Raw genomic sequence first — 24,417 nt, forward strand, 5'->3', positions numbered from 1 at the left:
GTCAGGGAATGTTTAACAGGAGTATTCCTACATGGTGTTTCCCATAAACCCTGTTTCTTATCAGTTTCTGGCAACAGAAACAAGTGGAACAGCACGCCGCTCCCAGGACTGAGGTCATAGGATGAGACATGCACGAATCTCCTTCAGTAAACATTCTCCTTACGACAAAACTGCTTAGTCTTAGTCCTCTTTCTTGAGATATGGATTGTCTCCTGACCCTGTGACCATTGTTAATCCCTTGTTCCCTTGGTAACAGTTGCTGTACCTTTGATTTTCTGATCTTCATCGTTGTCGAAAGAAATTCCTTGTACAACAGCCTATATATATTCACAGAAAGATCATTAAAGCACCTCTGCTCCATCAGAGCTTGGGTCCCCATGTCTTTCTTTCTTTCTCTCTCTCTCTCCCTCCAACTAATTCTCTGGAGTGTAGAAACCCACGGAGCTCATTCTCCTGCCCAGGCTTTCAAGAGAGGGTGCCCTGTGCCTTCGTGATCGGTACAAGCCCTGTTCTAGGGTCTTATTGGTTCTCTGCATAAACCAGGGAGTATCAGCTTCTTTCTCTCTTTCACTTTCTTATCGTCGACTGCGGACCACCAGGTTCCGGTCCATTAAAGGACCGCAACAAGTGGCGCCCGAACAGGGACCTGGTACATGTGGCATTTCGGACAGACTGTCTCAGGGCCTACTGAGGTTGGTAAGTACTAAGATATGGGTTAAACGGCTGGAAAGGCCCATCATTTCTCTACTTTACTTCACCGTTTGTTTAAAGCTCAGGGACTTTTGGTTTTGTGCCAACGAATAGAGGCTTGCCTTTAAACACTGGTTGAATGTAATCCTTGGTTCCCTGATACAGATAGTTTTGATTTAGATATCTAGCACCAGGTCAAAGAAAATGTTGAACAAGCCGCCAGACAGAGAAAAAATATTCCAATTGATTTCTGGCCCCTATGAGCTCTCATTAAAGCTGTAATTCTGCCATTTCAAGGTAATTCTAGCCCTCCCAATATTCGACAACAGACAAAACATGAATATAAATTAGATGATGAAACTTTACAAAAGGCCCAATTAAAACAACATAAAATATTTCAAAAATTTCCTACCAATCCTACCCCATCTGCTCCAAATGCTCCTCCTCTGCCAACAGGCACAACTCCAAAAGTCTCTCCTTTGCTAGAACCTAATAATTCTGACAATGACTCTCCTGAGACACGTTTTGACACCAAAACTGGCAATACTTTTTTAGATAATAATGATAAGTCCTTAACACAGACTCATATTTGCAAAAAATCGACATTTACTCACTCTCCTTTGCAACAGAGGCTCTCTAAATTGCTGGCTTTACAATCTCAAGTCTCTGAGGCCAATGATCTTTTTGCCTTTCCTATGTTAAAAAATGTTAATGTTCAAAGACAACTAATACCTCAATATGAAGACACTGATTTTTCTCACATACAATAAATGAAAAAGGCTATAACTATGTACAGCCTTCATTCACCTTTCACTAAAGAACTTCTAACACTATGACATCTTCTATTAAAAATTTTATTCCTTATGATTGGCAAATTTTAGTAAAAGTTCTCCTTAAACCAAGAGAATATCTTCAGTGGACAATGTGGTTTCATGATACAGCCAGAGATCACACTAACAAGAATGCTCGAGCTGGCACTCCCCAAAACCACATTACTTTTGAAATGTTAACTGACACTGGAAAATTTGATGCCATAGAAGCTCAAATACAATGCCCTCCCTTGTTACATGAACAATTAAAAACAACGGCCCTTTAAGCTTAGGATCGAATTACTCCTCAAGGAGAGCCTACCAGTAGCTACACTAAAATATTACAAGGACCTAATGAAAATTACGCTCATTTTTTAGCTAGATTAGAAACTGCTATTTCCCGTACTATAATTGGAGAAAAAGCCAAAAAACAGCTAGAGAAATTACCTGCTTATGAGGATGCAAATCAGAAATGTCAAAAGGCTATCGCTCCAATTCGTGAGACTGGAACTATTATTGATTATTTGAAGGCTTGTCGCAATCTAGGATCAGAAACTCAAAAGATGCAAATGCTAGCTGAAACAATGGCTACCGCCTTGAGAAAGGAAAATGAAGGATGTTTTACTTGTGGAGATAAGAACCATTCTTAGGGACTGCCCTAAGAAGGCTAATAAAAGACCTCCAAAAATCTGCCCTCACTGCCGTAAAGGAATGCACTGGGCCAAAAAGATTGTAAATCTAAATTTGATATTGAAGAAAAACCTATTCCAGAAAACTCTTAAGCAGGGGAACCCCCAGGTCCTCTTCAGCAAAAGCTAGGGGCAAATTCCATCTTTTCCCTCAAACCCTCAACATCCAGCAATGCTGCCATCGATATTCCAGCCCTAAATGATTTTCTCCTTTAACCTCAAGCAGTTCCTTTTAGAATACCTACCAGACTTTTTGGGCCCCTGGCCCCAACAAACCTTCGGTCTGATCCAGTTTGACTTCTAAAGGAATTACTGTTCACCCTGGAGTAATTAATTCAGATTATAAAGGAGAAACTCAAATCATGATGTCATCTCAGATTCCTATGGCAATTCAAAAAGGGGGACAAAATTGCTCAATTACTTCTTTTGCCTTACATTTCTATTAACTCCTCTAATGATGTACTGACAGGCAGATTTGGCAGTACAGATTAAAAACAATCCTTATGGACATCATTGATATCTGAATATGTCCAACCAAATATAAATATCAAAATTAATGGTAAGAGATTTTCTGGTCTTCTTGACACTGCATCTGATATTACTATTATTTCCAAACACTTATGGCCCAAATCCTGGCCTATACAAAAAAATCTCTTGCCAAATTGCAGGAATTTCTCAAACCAAAGTACAAGAAATATATCAAAATGTTCAAATACACCCACATGAGCGACCAAAAGGCCAGCCTACAACATTAAGACCTTATATGATAGATGAACCCCTTAATCTAATAGGAAGGGACTTACTTATGCAATGGCAAACTCAGATATTCCACATTTTTCCTAGGGGCCACCGCTCATTTAACAAACAAAACAATTATCAGAATAACTTGGAAGAATGACGAACCTATTTGGACAGAGCAATGGCCCCTTACGAAAGAAAAATTACAGGCTACTAAAGAACTTATAGACACACAATTAGAACTGAAACATATTGAGGAATCTTTCTCTCCTTGGAACACTCCTATTTTTGTTATAAAAAAGAAATCTAACAAATGGCATCTCTTAACAGACCATAGAAAAGTTAATACATTTACTAAACCTATGGGTGGATTGCAACCAGGGATCCCATCACCTACTACTATTCCTGAAAACTGGCACATAATTATTGATTTACAAGATTGCTTTTTTAATATACCTTTACACCCTTTAGACCGAGAGAGATTTACTTTCTCTCTCCCTTTTCTTATCACATCAGGCCTCATAAAAGATTTCAATAGACTATGTTACCTCAAGGTATGCTTAACAGTCCTACTATTTGTCAAAATTTTGTAGCCAAGGCTTTACACCCAATGCGACAGCAATTCCCTCATGCATATATCATTAATGATATACGTGACTACAACAAAGAGAAATGACATTTTTGACACTGAATGGCCATGATGTTCTTTAAGACTCCAGAAAAAACTGATTAAAATAAAATCTTTGAAATTACAAAACCAGTCCTTCTTACACGTGCAATTAGGAAAATGTTGACTTGTTAAAATACTTTTTTGGAGCTCCAATTCTGCCTAGGAAACAAAAACAGGCCTAAGAAAAAAACCTAAAATTAACTCTTATCATGTCCTTGGGATACAAAGCCCACTCTATGTGGGATTCAAACCATAAACAAAATGGTAAAACTCAAAAAATAAAGGGAAAAAAAAAAACCCAAGATAGGACAAAAGGATATTTTAAATTTCAAACAGAAAACTATGTCTGTCTGTCTATCTAAATCTATCTATGTGTCAATGTATGTCTTTGTTTTTGGATAATATGAAATTAATTTATAAATGAGCTCTATTTAAATTCAGGTTCACATGAACTTAAAAATATTCAATATTAAATATAATGTTTGTTTGCTAATCTAATTAAGACATGTCTTAAATCATCAATATTGTATAATACTTTTATTAAGCCTAGGTTTAAGGCAAACTAAATTTGTCAACAAAAAAGTAACACTTTATATATATATGAGATGAAAACTTTTAGATAAACTCTATTAAAAATAATTATATTTTTAAAATGTCTATCTAAAATAATCTCTTAGGATTGGAATAACTTAAATTTCTAGAGTTCTACTAAAGTAAATGATAAAAGTTTATTAAATAGCTAAATCATTTCCAAATAAAATAAGATTTTAAAACATTAATTACCAAACACTAACTTCCTCTTACAAAGTTTTTCTTACAGAAAAACTAAAGAGATTTTAGACTATTAATAAATATATATATAAATATTTATATATAAAAATAAATATATAAAAAATAAATAAATATACATTATAAATATAATAAATATATTCACCAATCTATAAAATGCTAACATACAAAACACTTCATCATTGCTAAAGAAAAATAAGATGTATTTTTTTTTGTAAGATGTATGTTTTTAATAAAAAGGTATAAGGAATAACAAATAGAATGATGAATACAAAAGTATAAAAAAGGTTTATGACAAATGGAAGAGACTTCTATGGCAAATGGATATTAACTCATTGCCCTGAACTTTCTTCCTCTTTCTTCTTACATGTCTCAATCGACACAAATGCTTCTTTTATAAGAGCCACACCTCTCCGAGGTGAAGCTACACGACATGTTATAACCCACCTGTTACCTTACTTTACAATAATGAGAACACCTAATTCTATAAAAACAGACAATGGCCCCTACTTCTAGACAGTTCAAACAATTTTTACATTCATTCTCTATTGAACAGATTACAGACATTCCTTATAATCCACAAACACAAGACATACTTAAATAAACACATCACACACTGAAACTACAAATAAAAAAAATTTAAAAAGGGGAAATACACATTAACATTTTTATCTTCCTTATCCAGAACAGACTTTACTAGATTCCAATGCAATATATTCTTTAAGCCTATAACTACTGTTAATATAGCTTTATTTGTTTTAAAATTTTTTAAACTTACCACAAGGAGATATTTTGACAAAAGCAGAAAAACATTTCGAGGCATTAAAGGGCACCTCCCTTCCTCTGCCCATTTGGTATCAAGACAGGTTAACTAATCAATTGGGAATCTAAAAAACCAATCTTACAGGGAAAGGGGTATGCTTGTATTTCTCCAGATGGATCCAACGAACTCACAAGGCTTCCTCTTCGGAAGATTCAACCTAAGGGGGCCCCCAGCATTCAAACTAGAGACGAAACAACAAAAACCCCAAGAGGAAGAAATTCCAATACAAGCCATGGCAGCTTTAAAAATTTCCAAAAAACGCTGCACTCGATGTCATCGACCTTATGATCTCCCTACTTGGGGACAAATAAAAACCCTTACTAATCAAGCTGAAAATCTGATTTCTCAACAGGGAATGCCTCAGAATCCTGAAAATAGTTTTGTCGCTACGCTTGCTTTGCTTGCCTTTGATTCCCCCGCTCAGGCTGACTTGATTGATCACACTTATTGGGTTTATATACCTAACCCCCCCTTTTACTGTAGGTTGTAGAATGGACAGATACAGGACCAATCGTATCCACTAATGACTCAACACATATGCCCTCTCCTTGGAACTTGGCGGGGCCCTCTCATCCTGAGGAAGAAAGAAGACTAATTAACATTTCTCTAGGCTATGAAATCCTTTCTTTACGCATGGGCCCAACAAAATTATGTATTAATGTTAGTCGACAAACATGGGCTTTCGTCCTGCCTCCAAAAAGGAACTTAACCCTGTCCTTTTATGAAAGCCATGTCAATACTAACCAGAACTCTAGGAAAAGGACAAAAGTTAGAATGTAAGGGGTTTACTTAAAAAGACTTTAAATATACTCCTATTTATTGAGATAAATGTCAAGCTAAATCAGGGAAATAATCTTTATGGGCAGTTACACCATTGTTGATTGGAGACCCCATGGTATATGGTTATCTAACTGCTCAGATGATATTAACAGCACTATATGTGACTATGAGACGGTTACTAACACTACAATGGAGCATTAGCATGACAAAGGACTTCTTGGGTGCCTTGACGGTGGAATGGCCCCCCCTCGTCCTCGAATTGTCCTTGAGAAACAGACTGGGCCTAAACAATGGGACATCTGGAAACTTGCTGCAAGCACCGAAGAACTTGGGACTTAGACTGGACATTTCACAGGGACCAATCGTAGTCATAGTAACTATTTCTTTAGTTATAATCAATCATATTTCATAGAAGCTTGTGTTCCCCTTCCTTTTGTTTTAGCTATAGGGAGGTTACAATTCAATAAGACTTTAAGTTCTATAACTTGTATAAATTGCAAATTATACACTTGTCTTAACTCTTCTGTGTCCTTAAGAAATGAATCCCATATACATGAATTTAAAAAGATGGTAACGATAACCCTATATGCAAAACAGAAAAAGAGACACAGATGTACAGAACAGACTTTTAGACTCTGTGGGAGAAGGTGAGGGTGGGATGTTCAGAGAGAACAGCATTGAAACAAGTATACTATCAAGGGTGAAACAGATCACCAGCCCAGGTTGGATGCATGAGACAAGTGCTCAGGGCTGGTGCACTGGGAAGACCCAGAGGGATGGGATGGGGAGGGAGGTGGGAGGGGGAATCGGGATGGGGAACACATGTAAATCCATGGCTGATTCATGTCAATGTATGGCAAAAACCACTACAATATTGTAAAGTAATTAGCCTCCAACTAATAAAAATAAATGGAAAAATAAATAAATAAATAAATAAAATTTTAAAAAAGAAATGAATTCCCTTTGATTCTTCGATCTTGACATAGTCTGTGGTTACCAATAAATCTCCAGCAGCCCTGGGAAGAAGGTCCCATGGCTGGACTTGCTTCCCGGTTGCTTACTAAACTGCTCTGGCGATCTAAATGATTCATTGGATGGCTGATTCTTGGCATTTTGGGATTAATAGCTATTTGCACCACTGTTGCCATCACTGGCATTACTTTACAAACCTCAATTCAAACACATAATTCTATCCAAAATTAGACTAAAGATGCTCATACTATGTGGGCCACTCAGGCTCAGATACATGAGGATGTTCAAGATGAAATACAGGAACTAAAAACAGCCATCAAATGGGTTGGAGATCAATTAACAAATGTACAAAAACAGGTGGTACTGAAATATGATTGGAATTCTACTCAATTTTGTGTTACTCCTGATCAATTCAATTCATAGTGCCTACAACTGGGAACAAATCAAATTTCATTTACAAAACATACATGATAATGCCTCTCTGAATGTACAAATATTACAAAAAGAAATCTTTGAAACCTTTTCTAAAAATCTGCCCTCTTCCACTAATTTGAAAACGTTAGCTAAACAACTAGCTGATCAATTATCTGGGCTAAACCCACGCGGATGGTTTTAGAACATTACTCAAAGCATAGGATCTGGAACTGTAACTTTGGTGACTGTCTTGACAATTATATTTGTTATTTATCATTGATTTTATACAAAAATTGCTAAAACTGAATAAACTCAAATGGTCAGGACCCTTTTTACAAATATAATAAATAAATAAGGGGGAACTGTCAGGGAAAGTTCAACGGGAGGATTCCTACATGCTGTTTCTCATAAATTCTCTGTTCCTTATCAGTTTCTGGCAACAGAAACAAGTGGAACAGCACGCCGCTCCCAGGACTGAGGTCATAGGATGAGACATGCACGAATCTCCTTCAGTAAACATTCTCCTTACAACAAAACTGCTTAGTCTTAGTCCTCTTTCTTGAGATATGGATTGTCTCCTGACCCTATGACCATTGTTAATCCCTTGTTCCCTTGTAACGGCTGCTGTACCTTTGGTTTTCTGATCTTTATCACTGTCGAAAGAAATTCCTTGTACAACAGCCTATATATATTCACAGAAAGATCATTAAAGCACCTTTGCTCCATCAGAGCTTGGGTCCCCATGTCTGTCTGTCTTTCTCTCTCCCTCCCCCTCCAGCTAAATCTCTGAAGCGTAGAAACCCGCTGAGCTCATGCTCCTGCCCGGGCTTTCAACACCCCCTCGAGAGGGCGCCCTGTGCCTTCGTGATCGGTACAAGCCCTGTTCTAGGGTCTTATTGGTTCTCTGCATAAACCAGGGAGTATCAGCTTCTTTCTCTCTTTCACTTTCTTATCGTCGACTGCGGACCACCAGGTTCCGGTCCATTAAAGGACCGCAACAGATATACACTACAGAATAGTTTTTCAAGTAACTGTGTGAAGAAAACAGTATTTGATGATTGATAATGAGATAATTTGTTACTATTATGGCAAGAAATTAACTAGTTCCCTAACCCAAACCACGAAACAGTTAAAACAGTTAACTCTATGAGAATTCAAAGAGCTATGTGTTAAAGGTAAAACCAATGAACATTTTAGGAAACAACATGAAATAGCTTTCTGATGTCAGCCTAGAAAAGGTTTACCTAAATAAAAATTTTTTAAAAATCAAGTCATAAAGGAAAAGACTCTATTTATTATCATTCAGATACATTAAAATTAATTTCTGCTTATGCAAAGACTTATTAGGTCAAGTCATGAGTTAGGAAAATTTATTTTTCATATTTATAACTGACAAGTTTCTTCTTTAGGATATTTAGAGAACTCCTACAATGCAGTTAAGAAAAGGTCAGCAATGCAACAGTGGGCAACAGATTTTGCAGTAGAGGAACCAGAAACAGCCAAAAACATGAAAAAATATTCAACTAAAATATTAATCAGTTAAATATAAATATTTAAAAAATGAATTCCATGCTATACCTAGTATAATTACAAAATATTTAATGCTAGTAATGTGTTGTCCAGATGCACAGTGACCAAAACTCTAAACAATGGCAGAAATATAAAAAACGAAAACAGTAAATTCTGCAGTTCTAGTAAGTTGAGAATGTACATATCCAAGGCCTGAGCAATCATCTTCCATATACACTCTAGACCAGGGGTATGTAAATTATGTCTGCATGCTAAATCCAAAAGCCACCTGTGTCCTATCTACATAACCCACGAGCTAAGAATGATTTTCACATTTTTAAACAGTTAAAAAACAAAAAAGACACATATAATGCTAAATTCAAAATTCAGTGTCAATAAAGTTTCACTGGAAACAAACACGAATCTCTTCATGTACTGTCTATGGCTGCTTTCATGCTGAAAAGACAGAGTTGAATAGGCTGCAACAGAGATGGCATAATGTCTAAAATATTTATTATCTGGTCTTTTAGAGAAAAAGTTAGCCAATTCCTGACCTAAACCAAAAGATTCTAAACTTGTTTCTTGACAGAGACTCACCATCATAGATTTTACATGAATTCCATACATGATACTTTCTTATATGAATCAGAAGACATACAAGGATGTTCATAGAGGAAAGATCAGCAATGGAAAAACTAGAAACATCAAAAAGTCTATAAATGGTAAAGTAGATATTGAATTTGTGATATATTTTACCAGAAGATCTAAAAGTATGTAACTCCTAAAAGAAAACACAGGGAAAAACCTCCATGACACTGGATTAGGCAATAAATTTTTGTATGTGACACCAAAAGCACAGGCAACAAAAGCAAAAATAAACAAATGGGACAAACAATTTTTAAAACTTCTGCACATCCAAAGAAACTATCAACAGAGTAAAAGGGCAACACATGGAATGGAAGAAAGTATTTGCAAATTATACATCTGATAAGGAATAATATCCAGAATACATAAAGAACTCATAAATCAACAGTAAGAATTAAAATTCAAAAATGGTCAAAGGACTTGAAAAACACATTTCTGCCAGAAGACAAATGGCCAACAAGCATATCAAAAGCTGGTATTTGCAGCATTACTCACATAGACCAAGAGGCAGAAGCAACCCAAATGCCCATCAATAGGTAAACAAATAAACAAAATGTAGTATTATCCATACAACAGTATATTACTCATTCTTAAAAAGGAAGGAAACCCTAATACATGTTACAACACATATAAACCTTAAGAGGAGAGGGTATTTTTGTTCAGTGGGTATAGAAATTTCAGTTTTGCAAGACAAAATAGTTCCAGAGATTTGTTGCACAAAAATGTGAATGTACTTAATATTACAAAACTGTACACTTAAAAATTATTAAGATGGTAAATTCTGCATTATGTGTTTTTTACCACAATTAAAAATAAATAAACAGAAATTATTAGGGTGAGCATTAATAATGAATTACTATACATCACTGATGAATGCGTGAGAGCTAAACAATGAACACAGACAGATACCAACTATAATGAAAAAACAAAGTGGAACATATAGAATGATTCAAAAATAATACAAAATTCATAAATAAGCAAAACCAAACAATATACTGATCAATAATGAAAATGTGGTTAACAACTATATAGACAGGCAAGGAAAAATGGCAATAAATACATATTTATCAATAACAATTATAAATGTCAATGGAGTAAAAGCTGCAATCAAAAGACACATAATGGCTGACTGGATAATAAAACAAGAACGGACAGTTATACTGCCTACAAGAGACCCACTTTAGGGCAAAAGACATGAACAGATTGAAAGTGAGGGGATGGAAAAGGTATTTCATGTAAATGGAAATGACAAGAAAGTGATAGCAACATTCAGAAAAAAATGATTTTCAAACAAACGTCATAAAGGTAGACAAAGAAGGACACTATATAATGACAAAAGGATCACTTAATATAGGAGCACCCTAAACACATAAAATATTATGCTAACAGACATAAAAAGAGAAATTGATGGGAACATAACTATAGTAGAGACTTTAAAACCCCAGTGACATCAATGGATAGATTTTTCAAACTGAAAACCAATAAGCCAACAGAAACTCTAAATGATATAATAGGACAGTTAGACTTAATTCATATCTGTAGGACATTACATCCAAAAAAACCAGAACACATATAGGTCATGAAACACTCTAGAATAGATGACATTTTAGGGCACAAAACAAGCCTCAACAAATTTAAGAGAACAGGAATTATTTCAAGCATCTTCTCTGACCACAATGGCATGAAATTAGAAATCAATCACAGGGTGCAAAAGAAATTACTTGGAGACAAAACAACATGCTACTAAAAAATAATGAGTCAACAACGACCTCAATGAAGAAATCAAAAAATACCTCAAGATAAATGACAATGAAAACACAACCACATATGGAGCTTCCCTGGTGATACAGTGGTTAGGATTCCACGCTTCTACTGCAGGGGCATGCCACAGAGCACCGCCAAAAACAAAACAAAATAAAAACACAGCCATACAAAATCTCCAGGATGCACCAAAAGCAGATCTAACAGGGAAGTTCATAGCAATATAGGACTTCTTCAAAAAAGAGAAATCTCAAATAAACAACCTAACCTACAACCTAAAAGAGTTAGAAAAAGAAGAACAAACAAAACCTAGTATCAACAGAAAGAAGGAGATAATAAAAATCAGAGAGGAATAAATAAGAGACTTTTTAAAAGACAGGAAAAAAAAAACAATAAAACCAAGAGCTGATATTTGGAAAGGATAAACAAAATTGACAAATCTCTGACCAGTCTCAAGGAAAAGAAAAGAGAGCTGACCCAAATTATCAAAATAAGAAGTCAAAGAGGGACAATAACAAATGATGTAGAAGAAACTCAAAAAATCCTAAGCAATTACTATGAATAGGTATATGACAACTTAGAAAAAAAACACAAGTTTCTAGAAAGATACAGCCTGCCAAAACTGAGTAAGAAATAGATTATTTGAACAGACCAATCTCTAGAAGTGCAATAGAATTTGTAATTGAAAAAAAAAAAACAACTCCTTGCAAACAGAAGTCCAGGACCGTATGGCTTCACTGGGGAATTCTACCAAACATACAAAGAACTCACACCTATATTTCTCCAACTCTTTCAAAAGACTGAAGAGGAGGGAATACTCTCACAGTCATTCTATGAAGCCACCTACACCCGAATACCAAAACCAAACAAAAACAATACAAAAGAAGAAAATTACAGGCCAGTATCTATGATGAATACAGTACAAAAATCTTAACAAAATATTAGCAAACAGAATTCAATAATATATAAGAAGGATCATACAACGTGAGCAAGTTGAATTCATGCCAGGGACAGGACAGTTCAACATATGCAAATCAATGTGATATCCCACATCAACAAAAGAAAAGACAAAAGCCAATAGATGCAAAAAAGCATTAGATAAAATTCAACACCCATTCATAATAGAAACTCACAAAAACAGGTGCAGAGGGAACATATTTCAACATAATGAAAGCTATTTATGACAAAACCACAGTCAACGAAACATCCCACAGTGAAAGTCTAAAAGCCTTACTGCTAAATTCTGGACCAGTACAAGCATGTCCACCCTCATCACTTCTCTTCAACATAGTATTGGAAATCCTAGCCACAGCCATCAGACAAGAACAAGAAAACATATCCAAATTGGAAGGGAAGAAGTAAAACTGTCACTGTATGCGGATGATACAATAGTCTATATAAAAAAACCCTAAAGATTCCACAAAAACAATTAGAATAAATGAATTCAGCAGGATAATAGGACACAGTTCAACATACAGAAATCTGTTGCATTTCTTTACACTAACAATGAAATCACAAACAGAAAGTTTAAAAATAATCTCATTTAAAATTGTTTAAAAAAAAAAAAATAAGAATAAACCTAACCAAGGAGGTAAAAGACATATGCTGAAAACTCTAAAACATTGATATCAGATTTGAAGAATTAATATTGCTAAAATGGCCATACTATACACCATGATCTATTGATTTAATGCAATCCCTATCAAATTATCCATGACATTTTTCACAAAAGATCCTAAAATTTACACAGAATCACAAGACCGGGAATTGCCAAAGTTGTTCAGAGGAAAAAGAACAAAGGTAGAGGAATAACATCCCAGACTTCAGACAATATTGCAAACCTACAGTAATCAAAACATGAAGGTACTAGCACAAAAACAGATGTATGGATCAACAGACCGAAGCAGAGAGGCCAGAAATGTGCCCACATTCCTACAGTCAATTAATCTTCAACAAAGGAGGCAAGAATATACAAAGGAGAAAAGACAGTCTTTCCAGTAAGTGGTGTTGGGCAAGTTGGACAGTGTCATATAAATCACTGAAGTTAGACCACTCCCTAACACCAGACATCAAAATAATCTCAAAATGACTTAAAAACTTATAAATATAAGACATGACACCTTAAATTCCTAGAGGAGAACATAAGCAAACCACTCTCAGACATAAAATTTTCTTAGATCAGTCTCTCAAGGTAAAAGAAGTAAAAGCAAAACTAAATGGAACCTAACCAAACTTAAATGGAGAAGGCAATGGCAAACCACTCCAGTACTCTTGCCTGGAAAATCCCATGAACGGAGGAACCTGGTAGGCTGCAGTCCGTGGGGTCACGAAGAGTTGGACACGGCTGAGTGACTTCACTTTCATGCATTGGAGAAGGAAATGGCAACCCACTTCAGTGTTCTTGCCTGGAGAATCTCAGGGACAGGGGAGCCTGGTGGGCTGCCGTCTATGGGGTCGCACAGAGTCGGACATGACTGAAGTGACTTAGCAGCAGCAGCAGCAGCAACCAAACTTAAAAGCTTTTGGACAGCAAAGGAAAACCATTTAAAAAAAAAAAAGACAACCTACCTACAGAATGGAAGAAAATATTTGCTAACAACGTGACTGGCAAAGGCTTAATTTCCAAAATAAGCAAACACATCATACAACTCAGTATCAAAAAAACAATGCACTCCAAAAAATGGGAATGAGACCTAAATAGACATTTCTCTAAAGACATATCAGATGGCCAACAGGCACATGAAGAGATGTTCTGCATAGCTAATCACCAGAAAAATGCAAATCAAAACTATAATGAGGTATCACCTCACACTGGTCAGAATGGCCATCGTCAACAAGTTCACAAATAATAAATGCTGGAGAGAGCGTGGAGGAAAAGGAAGCCTCTTACACTGTTAGTGGGAATGTAAACTGAGACAGTCACTACAGAAAACAGTCTGAAGTTTTCTTAAAAAACTACAAAGTTACTATATGATCCAGCAATCCCATTCCTGGACACATATCCAGGAAAGATAACACACTCATTTGAAAAGATATATGCACACCAATGTTCATAGCAGCACTATTCACAATAGCTAAGACACAGAAGCAAATCAGATGTTCATCAACAGATGAACAGAAAACCGTGATACACAATACACTTCCAGATCCTCCCTACTGAGTTTTCAAATCTTCCTAGCCAAGAACCAAGACATTGCGGAACAAAAACAAGACATCTCACACGTATCGTTTCTGAATATCTGAGCCACAGATCGACAAGCATAATAAAATTGTCATTTTAAACCACTAAGTTTACGGTGATCTGTTAGGCAGAACATTATCAGTAAGAAGAATGCAGATTCAAACTATGTTTTATCTCAAATAGACAGCAGGCTCTAGAAAACTGGTAACTGATTGAAGAAGTGACACTAGAGATAACAAAGTCAAATTTCTAAAACATGCATGTTAGGTACTTAAAATTCTTTCACAAAATAATTGTGAGAAAAGGAGTATTTTCTAAATTAATATTACTTAACATGAAGTTTAAAGATGTATATATTTAAATTAACAAGTAGTTAAATTAACATGATCAACAGACATCTGATTTTCATCTATATGTCTAAGACAACATACACTGTAGATATTAAAAACTTAAGTGTGATCTTTTCATTGGAAAATGGATGAGAACCCTGTATTTGAATCATCTTATATTTAAACATTTATCTTATACTTTCAACTCTACCAATCTTTTATACTAGTTATCAACATAAACTAAAACTCATATACAACTCATGTCTTCCTTTCAGTCTCAAAGTTTTCCTGTCACCACTCAGTTTTAAAGATAACAATCTTGAAATAAAAGTGTAACTTGTTTTCAAATACATATTCCTTTTAGTAACACAGAAATAAAGCAAAAATTAGTTTAGTCCATTACATTTGTTCAAAAACTTAATACAATGCTTAATTCAAAAAGAATCTATGTTTCTATTTAATAAACTAGAAAATTATTAAGAATGGTGAGGTGTTTTAAGTTAAAGTCATCTCAGTTTTATACCCATGTTTATATCTTTAAGGACAACTCTAGGTTTTGATTTCAACCATTTCATAAAGATATTCCTTCAAATGCTGGAAGGACAAAAACAATACTCAGCAATAGGCCATATAAACAGAAATTTTTATGTCGCTCTGAGGTTTAAAAACAAAAACTACTCAACTTATTAGTTCTTTTAAAAACTGAGCTACAAAAAAAAAAAAAAACAAAAAACTGAGCTACACTGATACGACAGACGTTTTATAACTCAAACACAAACCGACACTGACACTCCTGTGTGCTCAGAGTCACTTCAGTTGTGCCTGATTCTGCAACTCTATGGACTGTAGCCTGCCAGGATCCTTTGTTCATGGGATTCTCCAGACAAGAACACTGGCGTGGGTTGCCATGCCCTCCTCCAGGGGATCTTCCCACCCCAGGGATTGAACCCATGTCTCCTGTGTCACCTGAACTGCAAGTGGATTCTTTACTGCTGATAGGCAGCCCCAAAAACCTGTCATGGTTAACACTCATTAAAATGTCTCTATATTACTTTACAAAATATTCCTTTATTTCTACCAAATAACAATTACTATTCAAAACCTGTGATTCCAGTGAACTAGGGGGCAGTTCAGAAATAGGTAACAAGAGACTTAAGAGGAGCTTAAAGCAGCTTGGGAGTTAAGATAAACCTGCATTCAAATCCTGGTTGTACAACTTTAAATGATGTCTCTAAGCCTTAGTTTCCTCCTTAGTAACATAGAAACAGTTGTAATATCTTCATCCAGAGGGTTGTTATGGCAGAAATTACATACTTAGTAACAACTCCCTTTCTCTTCATTAAGAGATCCTTAACTTTACTGTTGGCACCAACAGGCACAGCTAAAGGACAATCCTAGTTTTCTTCAAAATCAGGATGGCTAATGAAGTGGAAACCAATGGATATATGTACAGTTTCTAGGAAAGTTCCTTAAGAGGCTGATTCCATTAAGAAGTATGCCTTTTTGCCTTCCTCCCTAACCCATCACAAGCTGAAGATACAGCAGGCATCTCAGAACATCAGAGAATGGAAGCCATATGCTAAGAAAGCCATAAAACTGGAACACCCTGTATTCCTGATAACCAGAGCATTTTTTCATCCAGGCTTCTTTCATATGGAAAATAAGTTTCTATTGTGTTTCTGTTATATCAACACATGGTTGAATCTAATCTACCAGTGATATAATGATCAAGATTTTCAAAAAGTAATACATGTAAAGTTTTTCACAAATAAACTGGTATACTGCAAGTGATCAAAACAATATGAAGTTTTTTAATCCAAAGACTGCACATGAAAATTCAGCAATGCTCTTATTTTCCTGTGAAGTTGTCAAGTTTGTTACAGTCAATGAACTTATTCTATCAGTAAGAAAATTAACCACTGGTAAATAACCAAGTGGTTATCTTTCTTGTTATCGTTTAGTTGCCAAGTTTAGTCTGACTTTTGCAACCCCATGGACTATAGCCCATGAGGTTCCTTTGTCCATAGGATTTCCCAGGCAAGAATACTGGAGTGGGTGGCCATTTCCTTTTCCAGGAGATCCTCGCAACCCAGGCAGGGACTGAGACTGCACTGGCAGGTGGATTCTTCCCTGGTAGTTACCCTAGAGCCATTTAATTAATGAATGCCCTTGTTTTAAAGAAGCAGTTATCTAAAAGCATTTTTTAAAAATCTCTCAACAACAAGGTCCTACTATATAACACAGGGAACTATAGTCAATATCCTATAAATGGAAATGAATATTAAGAAAATGTATATACAAGTATAATGCAATCACTTTGCTGTATAGCAGAAATTAACATTGCAAATAAACTTTATGTCAATAAAAATTATTTTTTAATTTCTTTCCAACTGCACATAAATAATGTGAAGCAATGGTTAAAGGAACAGGAGTTATACATCAGTCATTTCCACTATCAACATGTTACCTTAAAAAAATGACAGCACAACTCTCCAGACAAATGACAAACTAGAAGGTGGACAACCCTACTTTCTCTTCTGATTTGCATAAAATATTGAAGTTTTTCTTCTTTTAAATCTCTTTCATTGAAAACACTATATATGTGGAATGCCAATTTAACTTTTTTCATGTTTAAACCAAATTTCCCAAAGTCCTCACTGATGGGGTGACATTAGCAGACACTATACTTTGCCAAAAGGTTGCACCCTAGAAAGGCTGAACTTGATTTATAAAACAAATATTTGAAGTTCCATATCCTAGTGGTCTTGGGCAATGAACACACAGTTAAGTCTGGTATTATACAAGACATTTTGAGGCACTTGCCTGAGAAACAGTGAATCTCCTATTTTTCTGGACATCAACATCAAGACAAAATGGTAGGCCTCAGATGACCATCTTTGGAATCAGAAACTTCCTGAATACCATTTATGTAGCAGTCTGCCCTTCTCTCTATATGTAGAGGTCTGAGTTCATGAGCTCCATAATGGAGGCAGGCTAGCCTCCTCTTCCAAGCTAGTTACTTCTCTGCCTTCAACAGCCCCTTAATTATAAACTACCAGAAAGAGGGAGATAAACAGTAATCTTTACCACACCATTTGCATTCAACATTTGGTTTAAAATCCCCTGCTTGCAAACCCCTAGCCTAAAAATGTTTGCAGGGCTGGAGCAAAAAAGAGCACCTGCACCAGAAACATAAATTCCAAATGTTGTGTGTAAAGACCCACATATAGCAGCATGCTTATTACTGCCTTAAGATTTCTGCTTTAAGATTGTTGTTGCTGCAACATCTTTCACAAAAAAAGTATCCAAACAAAAGCATCATTAGAAAGCTATTTGATTAATTATTATTAATTACTATTTCTGGTACACAGACTTGAGTAAAGGCATATCCAGAAGCACGAAATCAAAAATTACTTGCTGAAAGTGAGACGTAATGGCTAAGGGATACCTTCTAACAGCATGTTTTACTTTTTGACCCTGTTCCCCCAACCACAGAAGACTGGTTCAAAGGCAAACCAGCTGGACTAATTATAACCTTTTTAGTAGGAATGTAAAATCTAAAATGGATAAACAAAAAGACTAAAAGTCACTGGAGCATAACTGCTTTTTGGCCGTCCTAGAGACAGCAGGCCCATGATCACGTTTCACTGAGTTCCCTGGAGGAAATGTGTTCTTTTATCTCCTCCCTGATTTCTGTGAAATACCCCAGTATACTTCTACATCTTTTTCCTTGAGATAAGCGAGCAAAAGTCTATTTTTGAAACTTGCATGCAACAAAAAGGACATTTAATAACTAAATCCACTGAAGATCAGGAGCGCTAGTTACTTTTCAATATGTAGTCTAAAGAACTGTTATCACTCAAAAAATATTAACAAACTAACTCCAAAGAGAAGGAAGGTACTAACAGATCCCTTTAGTGAAGGCAAACAGAAAATAAAACAAAAAAGAAGCACATTTCCCTTGCCTTAGGAATTGTAGGTGATGAAATTTATCCATCATAAACAAGTGCACGAACATCCTTTGATGATTCATCAATTCTATTCTTAGATTCACTAAACTTACTGTGATAATCATTTAATGACGTACATGAGTCAAAACATGTTAATTATATCTCAATAAAATTGGAAGAAAAAACTCTATTCTTGGAATTTATTCTATAAAAACGCTTCAATAAGTAGACAAAAATGTGTATAGAAATGCATACTTAACACTGTAACCGTAAAAAGTTGAAAATAATATACACACATGTAAAAGAGGAATCTGGTTAACTTATAGTACAGTGAGACAATAAACTACTGAGTACACACTCAAAAGGATAAAATGGGTCCATATACACTAACAGAAGATGTCCAGGCAGTTGTATGAAAAACGCAAGAACAGTACATTCTTCCCACCCATCCCATAAGGATATATAGCTACATTCATAGAAAAAAGTCTGGAAAGATATATATTACACTTTCAAAACAGATTCTCTTTGGAGAATGGTAAAGATAAAGGTTTTTATTTTCTGCTTTATTCATTTTTGTATTATAGAATTGAATGTATTACTTTTATAATCTAAGAAACAAAGTTTCTTTTAAGAAAATCATGTAACAGTGGAAAAAATACGAAGAGAGAATTAAGAGACCCTGTAAACAAAGTTTGAGTGATAAATTCAATATGATCCACATATACACAAACCATGGCTATATTTCAATAGTAGTAACTAGGAGAATATTTAAAGAAAAGAATAAGATTCTTAAAAAAAAAAAAAAAAAAAAGGATAAGATTCTTACAAGTCAGATTACCTTTACTAAAATACTAAGAGGGTGTGATAAGATCTAAACCAAATCAAATTGGACCATCATATTAATTAGCCCTAACTAGTCACTGTTACAGATAAATGCCTTCTCTAAGACACCACTATTTGGGGGTTGTTTTTTTTTTAGAATGGTACTTACAGTTCTCTACAATTTCATCAAAAACTGCACCAGTTTTCTGCTCAAACTGAAAAAGCAAAAAAAGAAAAGTAACATTATTATCATTCTTCATTCATACTTTTTCGTATCCTTTCTTCCGCCCTTAAGAGCTGTAATCTTCAACCAAAGTATACAAATTCATAACAATATAAACAAAACACTACCAAATAGAGTACTCTAAAACAAAAATTTAGTATGGATAAAAGGGTTCTCAGGCCAAAACCTCCAAACCAAAAATTAAGAAATATATACATATTCTCCCTATTAAAAAAGCTGTTTTTTAATGTTTTTTAAAAACTGAAGTATAGTTGATCTACACTATTTCAGGTATACAACAAAGTGATTCAGAAAAGCTACTTATTTTTCAAAAATCACTTTTCTATCACGTAACACAAAAGATCACACATGTGTAATAATAAAACACAGCCAACATTTGCTGAGAACTTACTAACAACACTTATTAGAACTATGTTAAACTTCTAATCAAAACTGAACAGAACAATCGCATCAATAGGATTTACTATCAGGCGAAAGCCAGAAATCTGCTGCTCTTTAAATGCAAGTTAGCCAAATTACAGGAATGGTTCCTTTTTGAGTGTGTTAGGGCCCAAGACAGAAACAGAGCCAAGTATGAAGTAATTTCAGACCTTTAAAACAGACACAGAGGAGGGGAAATGTAAAGCAGAGGCAACTCCACTCAGAAACTGATAAAGACACGACTAAGATGTTCCACTTCTTGTCTTTAAAGGTCTCCTCATTTTGGCAAGTGTGAGCATTCCAACCTCCTGCTTCCCTATCTACTATTCATCTATGAGGCAAGAAGAGAAGCAACTCTGCTTCATGATAAACCCACTGAACTACAGAGTGAGTCTCCCCATTCAAAGGGAAAACTTCAGGGAAAAAGAACTACCTTGCTACCTATATAACTACAAACGAAACACAACAGGCTAGCTATAGTAATCAATAATATCTAAGATTCACTGAACAAAAAAGACAACCAAGGATCCCAGGTTTCTGAAAGAAATTAACTATGTGAAAGAGAAGGTTCAAGGTGAATTAAAGAATAACCACTCCGGAAGGAAACAATTTACAGAAAAGAAATTTCTACTTTTAAGTGCTATCTGAGATGTGTGAGAAACTACGGATACAAAAAACTAAACCCAGAAGGCCATGAAAAGGTGATATGTGAAAATATTAGGAAACAAGAAAATAAAAATTTTGCTGGGTAAGCTTTTGACAGAGTTCTCAATCAACTTCCAAAAAACAAAAACAAAAAGTCAGAGCTGGGAGATATTTTATATGAAAACATGAAAGATTAAGCAATTAGGTGTAAAAGAAATCTCATAGGCAAATCCAAGGAAGAAAACAATAAACAGGTGAAATAATAGAAGAAAATTTCCCTCAACTAAATAAATGGATATTTGAGATTGAATGGGTATACCAAATAACAAAGTGAAAGAGGGAGAAGGGGCGGGAAGGTACGTCGTGGTGAAATTTCAAAATTTCAAAAAGAAAACAAAAGGAAAATTTAAAAATTATCTTGCAGATGATTCATTAAACACATTTAACATAATTGAATTCAACTATATAAACACTAAAAAAGGAAAGAAACAGTAAAGGCCACTCTACCTACCATTCCACTCAATGAGCTATGTGAATAAAAGGAAAATAGGAGACATGACTCTGCAAGCCAAAGAATGAAAGCACTGGTCTACACTGAAAGGGGTTTGAGTGTCTGAAGAAAATGCATTTTTTGGACAATACTGCCTTTTTCTTTTTCTGGTGATGAAAATGATCTAAAATTGATGTGGTTGCACAACTGTGAAAATACAACTATTGAATTATGTGCTTTAAATGGGTGAATTGCACGGCATATGAACTACATCTCTATTAAGCTGTTCTAAAAACACAATAAGAAAACTATTTCCATCAAGTCTTGCGTATTAAAAACCAAAAGGCACAACTGAAACAAGAATAACTAGAGAAATGGTATGTGGGCATATGCCAGTATTTTTTAAAGAGAAATTTTGAAAATATATATTCAAATCCATTAAATAAATAATATTTTTAATACATTGAAGCCCCTCAAGTACAATTTCCAGTGTTATGTGGTTATCTCCTTTTAATGTTAGCCTCTCTATGTATTTGAACTTCTTACTACGGTAGAGCATCAATTAAGGGAGAATTTACTTTTGACTCACTTTGATTTTGTTGTTTTTTTCATATTTACAGAATTTTATTTTACCTTGGAGTATAGTTGATTTACCACAGTGAAATGGAGAACATTCCCACCAACAGTGTAGAAGAATTCCCTTTTCTCCATCCCCTCTCTGGCATTTATTGTTTGTAGACTTTTTCATGATGTCATTCTGACTGGTGTGAGGTAACGCTTCACTATAACTTTGATTTACATTTCTCTAATATGCAGTGATGGTATATACCATAGAATATTACTCAGCCATAAAAAGGAATGCATTTGTGTCAGTTCTAGTGAGGTGGATGAACTTAAGAGTTTGTCATACAGAGTGAAGTAAGTCAAAAAGAGAAAAACAAGTATCGTGTATTAACACATACATATGGAACCTACAAAAATGGTCCCCTAGAGAAGGAAATGGCAACCCACTCTAGTATTCTTGCCTAGAAAATCCAATGGACAAAGGAGCCTGGTGGGCTAGTCCGTGGGGTCACAGAAGAGTCAGACAAAACTTACCTACTAAACAACAACAGAAAAATGGTACTAATGAACCTATCCTCAGGGCAGTAATAGAGAAGCAGACGGAGAGAAAAGACTTGTGGACACAGCAGGGGAAGAAGGCGGGATAAATTGAGAGAACAGCATTGAAACAAATATATTATCATATGTAAAACAGATCTGTATGATGCAGGGAGCTCAACCTGGTGCTCTGTGACAACCTAGCAGGGTGAGATGGGGTGGGATGTAGGAGGGAGGTTCCAAAGGGAAGGAACGTCCGTATACCTATGGCTGATTCATGCTGATATATGGCAGAAACCAACACAGTATTGTAAAGCAATTATCCTCCAAGTAAATAAATAAACAAACTAAATAAATTTTTTAAAAACCCATAATAGTGATGTTGAGCATCTTTTCACGTCTTTCTTGGCTATCCATATGTCTTCTTCAGAGAAATGTCTAATTTAGATCTTCTGCTCATTTTTTGATTGGGTTGTTTGCCTTTTTGATCTTTTGTTTCAATTCAAATCTGCTGGTGACTACTCACTTAACACTGCACAAGCCAGGTAACACTAACACCTCTCAATTATGGACTACATCAGAACTGCAGAACACCTGCTTGGACTAAAATCTGACATTGGGGTGACAAACAAATGTACAAGTAAGACTTAGCTTGGCTACAATATGGTGGTTTTGCTAAATGTGTTTGGGTGCTTCTTGCCTAACCTGTATATTTACAAATAAGAATTAGATATAAACTGCAATTTAGCTTTGAATAATGTATTACTCAATCCTCACATTTTATAAAAGATTTAACTGGACTTAAAAGCCAAGCTGATTTTAAGAATCTGCAATAACTATTCTGTATAGGCAAGGATTTTCTCAATACCACAAAACCTAAAATTAAAAAAATAAACAAATGAATATGGATATTAACTTAAGACAAAAAAATACCAGTTCACTTTTACTTACCAAAACAGTCTTATGGGTTCTACCCCTTTTAAGACATGTAACTGTTGCATATTTAAACTTATAAAATAAATGCTACAACTTTAAGGGATTTTTACTTTCAAATTTCTTTACCCATAAAATAAAGATATAGTGATACCTACACTTCCCAGAATTGTTAACATGATTAAATGAAAAGCATTTAGCATATTAGTAAGTCATAAATATGCAGTGAAAGTGTTAGTCGTTGAGTCGTGTCCAACTCTGTGTGATCCCATAGTCTGTAGCCTACCAGGCTCCTCTGACCATAGAATTCTCCAGGCAAGAACACTGGAGTGAGTTGCCGTTTCCTTCTCCAATACATGGAAGTGAAAAGTGAAAGTGAAGTAGCTCAGTTATGTCCGACTCTTCACGACCCCATGGACTGCAGCCTACCAGGCTCCTCCGTCCATGGGATTTTCCAGGCAAGAGTACTGGAGTGGGGTGCCATTGCCTTCTCCGTCCCTAACCCTAGAGGAGGCTAAAAATCCCAATATACTGTGAATTGATAAATACCACCCACAACCACCTGCGGGAAAAAATTAAAACATTTAAAAAAATCACAGAGGGAATTCCCTGGCAGTCCAGTGGTTAGGACACTGCATTTGCACTGCAAGGGAACCAGATTCCATCCCTGGTTGGGGAACTAAATCTGCACACAGTGTGGTATGGGGAAAAAAAAAAAAAAAATCACAGAAATTTATTGAATCCTGGACCAATAATTTTTATTTTAAAATGTTAATTTTCTCTTTATCCACCATGTGTGTGTAATTGCTCAGTCATATCCTACTCTTTGCAACCCCATGGACTGTAGCCAACCAGACTCCTCTGCTCATGGGATTCTCCAGGCAAGAATACCATAGGAGTGGGTTGCCACTGTCTTCCTTCAGGGGATATTCCCAACTCAGGGATTGAACCCAGGTCTCCTGAATTGCAAGCAGACTCCTGCACTGCATGCGGATTCTTTACCAACTGAGCTA

General features: G+C 35.4%; 1 protein-coding gene across 5 annotated transcripts in view; it reads right to left on the reverse strand.

Moving 5' to 3' along the window:
- ZMYM4 (zinc finger MYM-type containing 4) overlaps positions 1-24,417 on the reverse strand; it is a 154,403-nt gene that overhangs the window by 93,118 nt on the left and 36,868 nt on the right. For all 5 annotated transcript variants that reach the window (XM_043875821.1, XM_043875822.1, XM_043875820.1 and 2 more), the window contains exon 2: positions 19,741-19,786. In XM_043875821.1, the coding sequence (XP_043731756.1) occupies positions 19,741-19,786 (46 nt within the window). The remainder of the gene's footprint in view (positions 1-19,740; positions 19,787-24,417) is intronic.

The sequence above is a fragment of the Cervus elaphus genome, chromosome 20, assembly GCF_910594005.1.
Source record: "Cervus elaphus chromosome 20, mCerEla1.1, whole genome shotgun sequence".
Classification (NCBI taxonomy): Eukaryota; Metazoa; Chordata; class Mammalia; order Artiodactyla; family Cervidae; genus Cervus; species Cervus elaphus.